At 35.6% G+C, this 9,211-nt stretch overlaps 2 protein-coding genes across 5 annotated transcripts; one reads left to right on the plus strand and one right to left on the minus strand.

Moving 5' to 3' along the window:
* Window positions 1-1,000: 1,000 nt before the first annotated feature.
* On the minus strand, window positions 1,001-2,326 carry LOC115445788 (small integral membrane protein 8). Its single transcript, XM_030172219.2, has 2 exons — window positions 2,055-2,326; window positions 1,001-1,525 (listed from the first exon to the last, which is right to left on the minus strand). The coding sequence occupies exons 1-2, from the start codon at window positions 2,145-2,147 to the stop codon at window positions 1,370-1,372; spliced, it is 249 nt and encodes an 82-aa protein (XP_030028079.1). The 5' UTR covers window positions 2,148-2,326; the 3' UTR covers window positions 1,001-1,369.
* A 278-nt stretch (window positions 2,327-2,604) lies between these two features.
* Window positions 2,605-9,136, plus strand: LOC115445758 (host cell factor 1). Of its 4 annotated transcripts, none has more exons than XM_030172160.2 (13): window positions 2,605-2,916; window positions 3,127-3,219; window positions 4,006-4,106; window positions 4,312-4,474; window positions 4,877-5,000; window positions 5,214-5,348; window positions 5,404-5,564; window positions 5,963-6,234; window positions 6,667-6,744; window positions 6,832-6,993; window positions 7,429-7,599; window positions 7,877-8,063; window positions 8,491-9,136. In XM_030172160.2, exons 1-13 carry the CDS (start codon window positions 2,769-2,771, stop codon window positions 8,577-8,579), a joined length of 1,884 nt encoding a protein of 627 aa, XP_030028020.2. In that variant the 5' UTR covers window positions 2,605-2,768; the 3' UTR covers window positions 8,580-9,136. The 4 variants fall into 4 exon arrangements, with proteins under 4 accessions (XP_030028020.2, XP_030028022.2, XP_030028021.2 ...); XM_030172162.2 differs by having other exon boundaries at window positions 5,428-5,564; XM_030172161.2 differs by having other exon boundaries at window positions 4,889-5,000.
* Window positions 9,137-9,211: the final 75 nt, after the last annotated feature.

Below are 9,211 nucleotides of genomic sequence, written 5' to 3' on the forward strand. Positions count from 1 at the left end.
TAGTGGTAAATATTTTAGGGAATTGATAACCCTCGATTCTTGGGAGGAAGTATCATATGGAAGTTGGTGTCACAAATTTTGTCATTAGTGTGGGTGAATGTTTTGTTTATTTTGTAGAGTAGTTTATTACAATATGAAGTGTGATGTGACGTCACAAAGAGGACAAGTCACGTGCCCAAGTGTTTAGCGCGATTATTGTAAGGGCTCATATATACATACGGCAACGCCGCCGCGCCGACATCGCTTTACGAAACTATGTATATTGAACGCTGAAGCGCGGCACTCCCGCCGTGGCTTGCGACAATGAAATAACTAAATCATTCAAACAAAATTAGCGGTGTGTTGGCGTCGCAGTGGCTGGTTGGCAACGTTGCGTATACACGGCTTAGAGGCGCGGCGATGGCGCCCTAAGTGCGCGCTTTTTATTAAATTTATTCAATCGGAATTTTGAGATATTATTTAAAGAAAATTTCACCTTATAATTCAAATTTAAAACAAGTGTTTGAAAAATATTTTTTTTTAATATAATATGCTTTTCTTAAAAGATATTCTCAAATATTTCTATTTTCTACTATGAAAAACATTCTGTTGACATATGCTTTTAATATTCTGAATATTATATAGTGACTTATGAGGTCTAGTGACTGATCTATTGAATGCCTGACACATTTGCACAAAGAGAAAAATCATTAAACAGCTTTTTCAATCAGGTAACATGGTTTTAAAAAGATATGCCACCCAGTGACCCACTCTTATATTAAGATTGTTACTGATCAACTTACTGTATATTGTACTTATGCCCCACCTCCACTGTTATGGCCAGCATGTATTTATCTTTGTGTCGACTATACTTACAATGGCATACAGTTTATTTAAATAAGTAGGTACTAAAATAATTATCAAGTGGATACACTTTTGTTATGAGAAATAATCTCTGGATTTTTTTCTAATACCATAGGTAATTTTAATGGGTTATAACTTGTGAATTTTTCAACAGATTTTCATGATTTCTGTTTTAGATTTTATTTGACATACATATTTCATAAAAATTATAAACGCAAATAAATCAAATACCTTATTGGTCTATGTCACAGGCTTGCAGAAGCTCACTAATACCATACTATGAGTTTTTCTAAAAGGGAACAGCTACGGGCCATACAGTTATTTTGTCTCATTCCACAGACTGATAAATTTGTGACGGTTTTGTTTAGCCTAAATTCGTATGATGAACAATGAATCTTTATATAAAATAGTTCAATAAAATTAACATAATTGTAGAAAAATACAATATCTTTTTCCATACTATAATGTAAACTTTTTTCTATTTACACATAAATAACTGGCCTAAGAAATAATAAATTACTCAACATCAATCCCACTTTGACTTCTTTTTTTCAAATATTTCTTTACCATTTTCATCAACAGCTGCGTAATAACCCATTCCTTCATATTTTTTTCTCATATAAGCAATGTACCCAAGTGTCAGACCAAAGCATGCAAGACCAATGCTCATAATGACTATGTTCTGAAACAAAAATACATGCAACACTCATTTATGACAATAAACAACAAAATTGTATAATTTGTAGATCCAGCTTATAATTATTATAACTACTGATATTATTCTTAGCAAGAGAAAAACTAATGATTTTCAGTGTCAAATATATTATGTACCATGTATGTTTTATATATTATGTAAGCTTATCTTGCAATTTAAATTTCAGATATACTGGTACACAACAAATTAACTTATTTATTTATTATCACTGCCACATGGTACGTACTACATATATTAACAGGTCTGGTAATTATACTGGGATTAACAGGATGTCTCCACTGATGATAGATTGTAAAAGTAACCATGTATGGTGTACACCACATTTTCCATTATCATAACTAGCATATTGATGGTTTATTTTGATTACCTCACGTAAGATATTGAATACAAAATTTGCCAGTTTCATAATTTTAGTATGCAGGTAAAACTATACAACATTGTCAATTATATTTTCTAAATAGCACAAAATCATTTATTATTTATTATTTTAACTTACAGGCTTAGCGTATAATTCAAAATTTATTAGTCTGAAGGCTGTTGTTGAGCGCACTGATCTCAATCCATCCCCTGGTTTCTCATTGTTGGCCATTATTGACGGTTGTAATATTTATTTTTTAGTAAATTTTCGTGATATTAAATATAAGGATTAAGATTTTCGCAACAGATATAATGGGTAGTTTAAATAACCAATTCTATTTTCAATTTTACAAATTTCCGTGTTAAACTTATATGTCAAATGTCAACGTTAGCCAGTGTTGCTAACTCTCTTTTGGGAACCCCCAAAGAGAATTATAATTTAAATGATACCCCCCTTTGAAGTATTGGTCACCTTTGTTCAGACTTATAACAACCCAATGATAAAAACTATGTTAGATTTTCAGATGTTTTCTTTTTGCTCATTTGTGACCATTTTCCATGCCTTTTTCAGTTTTAGATTATTCCCATAAAATAAAGAAATATCAAAAAGTAGGTTAATTTTTCTCTGTAGATGTATATTCTATGTTTCCTTTGCTCGCTTTAATTTTCTATATTCAGAAAATAAATGAGACGCCAATATGTCACGGTGTTTTTAGATATGGCTGTCGTAATCTGTCAAAAGAGATAATTATTTTCTGATTTTTCTGAAAATGCCTTTTGTTGATACATAATTTCTTGTTAGAATTCAATGTTTATTCGTTATTAATCAAGTGGTAATAAATATTATTGGACGATGGAGTCAAATTCCTCTCTTCACAGTGATGAACACGATGGCGCGGAAGTGTCTCCTGTAACTGAAGATCAGGCTACGGATACAGTAGGAGAAATATCTGAAAACAATGTAACCAGTCAAGACGAAGCCGCTGCTGTCGAAGAGTCGCGTACGTATTTGTTTATTAGAATATAGCATCATCGTTATACGAAAGAACTGGTGTCGCGCCAATATACGCCTTTACCGTTATTTCGCCTTACATATAAGTATGTCGGTGCAGTATTTGTTAAAAAATCGTGTAAAATAATGTGTAAAGTGTCGTTGCTTTGAATGTTAATGTAAAACCCTTGCTAGTAATGAATTACTCGGTTTTCTTCAGCTGCTAATGGAGGCCCAACCAGCAGTAGTGATGCACTGGGTATAGAACCATCTGCACCGCATGTCGAGGAAGAGCAACCGGCAGTAGAGCAAGGTAAAACCTATTCATTACCCTATGTTATCCAAAGGACATAAGTAACTTCAAAATAATGAAAATGTTCATAATTTGTCTAAAATATTGATTTTGTGTACCTTTACCTAATATGGGTAACTGTAGCATACAATACATTTTTAACTTGTTGCTTTTAATATAAGGTTATTAGAATTTTTAAGCAACTTATCTAACAAGAGTTACTTGTGTCTTATACAAATACTGTGTTTTTAGTATTCTGCATACATATTTTTATTTACACATTTTATAGTTGATATTAGATATTATGCTAATGTTTAATGAAAACCTTGCATAGATCTTTTTTTCATTGTGCTCTATATCAACTCTATACAGTTATTACCAGTCTTTATATTGCGCTCTAAAGGTACTACTCTGAATACTGTGAGTAATTAATAAAATATATTAAAAATATTTGTGTGATATAAACAGTAGAAAATATAATGATTTCTTATGTGTATGCAAATGTTAGACATTGAAATTAAACTATTTTAGGGATTTTATCAGTCTGCCCCATGACCACAAAAGCTGTTAAGTCTTTGCTGTTAGATGTGAGAAAATTATAATATAAAAAACTGCAATAAAGTCTGTAAAATACTTATGTTTCAAAGTATCAAATATATTTTTTATTATTTAATCTTCCTCTAGGTAGACAATTAGAGCAATTAGGCATGCTGTGTAGTTGTATTTGTTTCTAATATATTTCATTCAAGTTTCTACTTTTGTGAACACTGTCATTCAACCTCAAATAAATAAATGATTTGAATTCAGCCAATGCAGATGCTGAGGAAGAAATGGATATAGATGATACTACTGCAGGTACTGCAGCTGACGAGTCTGCTTACATTGGTGATAACTGCTTGTCTACTCCCGTAAGTTATTTGTTATTTGGTGTATTTAGACTATGCAAGGATGCCTTACAAAGTAATAGTGCATGTAGCATGAGTTATCAACCTAAATAAACCTATACAGACCCTTTGCTATCAGACTTAATGTGTCTATAGATTATAAAGAAAGTAATATAAAAAATTTAAATGGTATCTATCGGTAAAAAAATAATACCATGATGTTTTTCAGGATACTGAGAGCCAACTGGATCCAATGATGAAAGACCAAGTCCTTGACGAGGCTGAGGGCATGGGTGCTGCTGCAGAGGAATCTCCTGATCAGTCAATCAGTTCTGCCATGCCCACTGATAGTGGTGTTGGTGAAGGTGGCGAAGCGCCAATGGTGCAAGATGGTGAGTTTCAAAAATTCTTAAAAGTGTATGTCTAATTGTAAAATATTTATATAAACTTCTTCATAGCTCCATCGATCCATTTCTCTTAACAATTTTTTTTTAAATACTCTGTCCATTGAACCTTGCTCAGCTAAAGTATTTAACTATTACTTAATTTATCACCGAGTAAACTTAAACTTCAATATAAAAGACTCAATATCAATTGACCTGTTATTTTTTTAAATAGTTACATTGTATTATGTTTAGTGCTTAAATTGCAACTATACAGTCATATAATTTTTCCTATAACTGTTAAACTTTATTAAATTTCACAATACTCATTTTCAAATGAAATCTAAATCAGTACTTGCTAATACAGTAAAAGTAAAAGCTTCAAAAGTGGCTACGATAGTGTAAATAAAGATTTATCTCTAGATGAGTCAAGCACAATGGACGAGGACATGGGCGGCGGCGAGGGTGTCGCCAGTAGCGATGACGTGAACGACATTAGCAGTGCCGCGCAAGAGGTGCTCAGCACGGGTATCAGGTACATTATGGGAGTTAGGTCATTTGTCATAAATATATTTTAATTTTTTGTCATTGGATCACTAATTTTATATACATAATATTTATTTTCCAGTTTATTATTGAAGAATCTAAATTAATCTAACTTACTTATATTGATTTAGTTCACTGTTTACTAATTATGTGGTTCGTAATAAACAATTAGGTATGTTTAAATTTTCCGATACATTTATAGTTCAAGTACAGCAGAAGGCGGCGCGGATATATCGAGCAGCGGCCAGTCGGAGACGCCGCTGATATCGTCCACTGCCAACGGGCCCGCGGTGTTGCACTCGTTCTCTCTCACGCCACAGCAACACACTGCCAACGAGTTAGTATCATTTGATTTATTAGCGACACATGAACAATATATTAAATTTCAATAGATATTTGAAATTCCTATCGACCAGGTTCAGTGACGCTGATACATCTGAGCTGGAGGGCGGCGCGGACACGATGCCTACTGTCAGCGAGTCTATGCCGCTGCTCACAATTGGATCAGATCGAACCAACGGTTCCGCATTACTTTCGCCTAATTTGTTGCAAGGTATATAACTTTTAAACTTATCCCAAAAAATATTTTTCCTGTCACAGACGCCGTGGACGACACGAAAAGTTTCTTGCAGCAGCCGCGTGCGAGCTCAGATCTCACGAATTTTACTTACCAGGCAACAACTTTCAAATTCCTCGCACTCACACTCGTGTTGCTTTGCTGCTGCTCGAGCGATACGCATTCAAATGTTTTTTGCGGTTGTGAAGTGTGATTAAGTGACTGTTGCTGTTTTTAAACATCAGTTCACTCGGAAAATCTCATCCCTATATCAAATGTCGCTGGAATATATAATTTCGTGTCTATTTTCGTGAGATAGTGGTGCTATCTGGCCGAGCCGACGCCGTAATCCAAGATGTGTACTGCATGCCTCTACGGTGGAAGTATCTATTCAGATAGTGCAGCGGGTCCGTGGGCGGGCGAGGAAGGCGGCGCGGGTGGCGTGTCTTCTTCGGTGGCGGCGGAGGCGGCGGAAGCGGGCGCGGATGCGGGCGCGGGGGCGGAGGCGGGCGCGGGCGCGGGCGGCGCCACCAGCGAGGGCGAGAGCGCAGTGAGCAGCTCGGTGGCGGGCGGCGGCGGGTCCAACGGCGCGCCGCCGCTGCCGCCCGCCGACGCCGCGCACGCACTCGCCACACTCGCCAGCGCCGCGCTACACCACCACGAGAAGGTCAGCATCTAATATCGCTTAAATTGTTTATGTTCGACAAAGTTTCTAAATATCCAGAAACTCTAAAATTCTGTTTTCTCTAAAGTGAAACACATTATATTTATAAATATTTCGCTATCGACGATAAAACCATAACAAAGTGTATAGTGTAGCCCTATATCTTGACATTTTGATATTAGGTACTCCACTCGTTAGTGTCCTAGTTAAAATGGCATTGTGTGTGATACACTTCTATCCAGCAGTGACCAAGCGACTGATTAATACAAAAAGCGCACTAAACAGAATGAGCGCGAACTGCCCACAAACAGTTGCATCACGAGACTATCCCGTACTCACACCCGCCAATGCATCTCCTGTTAAAGCCATTTATGTGTGGATAATATGAATATAAATATTCTATATTGTGATAAAAAGTTGGGTAATTTTTTCTAGACTGAGCCGGAAGAGCCTAAGCCGCACGACGAGGATGCTTGGTACACCGTCGGCATTGTGAAGGGCACTACCTATACGGTACACATAGTTTACTCATTTGTTGACTAACAGTAATATTTTTACATTGCAAAAACTTTAATGTACATTTTAATATACTTATTTCAGGTTCAAAATTATTTATCAGATCCGAATGTGGATTTGTCTAATCTATCATTGGACAACCTGCCCGACCTGTCTGGACTGCCGACGACTCCGTTGGAACACGGAACCGCGTACAAATTCCGAATAGCTGCCATCAATTCCTGTGGCAAGGGCGAGTTTAGCGAAGTATGTGGTATCTTGAAAATGTATGATAGAGATAAAATTATAATTTATAGACGCCAAATTGAGAAGCTTTTCTTTAAAAGATCTGTACTTCGTTGAAAATGAAACCATTACAGGTTCACTGTGCTTTTCACTTCTTTTCTCGTAAAGTGTGGTTAAAATTACTGTCTGGGTGCTTGTTACGGCTAATACGCCTTAGCATGATAGCTAAAATATACTTCTACTGTTTTAAACTATTTACAACACTTTTATAAAATAATTTTCATATCATTACTATTAATAATTGAGGTAGTCTTGACTGATCTATAGTATTGATGTTTGTTGCATAACATAATGTAAGTAAAAGAATAAAGAAATATATTTTTTTTTAACTTTCATCCCTAAATAATATTACTTGAGTGTGTGTTGTCACTAATTACGATTCTTTCTCATTTAAAGGAGTCTGCTTTTAAAACATGCCTCCCAGGATTTCCTGGTGCGCCATCGGCTATTAAAATATCTAAATCAGTGGAAGGTGCCCACTTGTCATGGGAGCCGCCACAAGTGGCTGCCGAAGGCATCTTCGAGTACTCAGTCTATCTCGCAGTGCGATCTAATACGCAACCAAAGGTAAATAAGCCTTTAATACACTCATAACTCGTATCATACATGTTTCTTCAGATTTTTTCTAAGTTTTAAATAAGATGGTTCAATTCTTTTTTCTCTTTCATAAGAAATGTGTTCAGCTGTTTTAGCGTCTACTTCTTTCAAACATCCCATAGTTTTATTTACAAACTTCGCATTTATAATATTAGTAAAATTATTTAAAAAGTATATCCGCGGCAATAGTGGAACATATTTGATGTGTGCCCACATTTATGTAAACATTCTCTATATTAATTTGTAGGAAGCATCAAAATCTCAGTTGGCATTTGTTCGCGTGTACTGCGGCAAGGCGAACACGTGCGTGGTGCCGCAGTCGTCGCTGGGCGCGGCGCACGTGGACTCCTCCACCAAGCCCGCCATCATCTTCCGCATCGCCGCGCGCAACGAGAAGGGCTACGGGCCCGCCACACAAGTCAGGTGGCTGCAAGGTTAGACACGCATTGCCTTATACAATTAGTCAGAACTGTCTCGCCAGATTCCATATACTGGCATTTATAGCCAATTATAATCAACTCTGGGTCAATTATTTGGATACTTTACTATTGATGCAATTAACGCATTCCTTAAATTTGCCCAAGTTACTTCTAATTTTATATTTTTTATCCTGAAATGTTATTGTACACCTGTAATGTATGGGTTTTCACCTTATTATTAGAGGGATCATTTCTAAAAGGTCCAGTATTAATTGCTTTAAATAATTAATAAAATAAAACGAGCAGAATATAGTGCGACCTGATGAAATACCAATTACATTGATTTTTAAATTCATCACTCAATCCTTTTTTATTTTTTGGAAGTAACCTGTGTTTTGTTGTAAAATTAGTTTTTTTTGCGAATGAGATGACTCTCTTGCAGACATCAAGTCGACCGGCGTCAAGAGGGCGGGAGAAGGGAGGTTACCCGGCGCGTCGCCCTCAAAGCAACCCAAACAAATTCTTCACTAAATGTTAATATTTCCGTGTATGCATAGCATTCAGTAATTACGAACAGATCTACAAATGACTACGCGCATAAAATTCGTATATAAACCTAAGCACACACCAGCTCTTTATAATTAATCATTACACTTTTTTATTGAATTGTGAATGATTCTGTTTCGTATATTTTGCCTCATTAAGAATAAATGTTGCACGCGAGTGGTTTAAAAACTATTGTAATATGTATGTGCCTGATTCCGTCACGAATGTATTTGACGGTAACAAATGACTGATTATAATGGAATGATGTAGATGGAATGAATAATGATATTGTTAAACATATCTACACGCATAAAATAAACTATTAATGATCCAATTAATTTTTTTGTGAGACTATACTCTGTAGTAATGAAAAACATATATTGTTATATTAAGATTCTATAGTTGTTATTGATGAGAAATAAAAAAGGTTAAAAGATAAAACAATCAAAATAATGTCAGGGTCGTCTGTAGGTGTTGAAGAAGAAAGCATAGAGGATTTCCATTTGGTTTTAATCCTTAATTATATTTTATTGAGTACACTATTAATTTGTTTCATTGCTATAAAATGCTATCTAATCAAAACTCCGGTAGGCATTCAAAAAGAAAAATACAAATCA

The sequence above is a fragment of the Manduca sexta genome, chromosome 28 (assembly GCF_014839805.1).
Source record: "Manduca sexta isolate Smith_Timp_Sample1 chromosome 28, JHU_Msex_v1.0, whole genome shotgun sequence".
NCBI lineage: Eukaryota > Metazoa > Arthropoda > Insecta > Lepidoptera > Sphingidae > Manduca > Manduca sexta.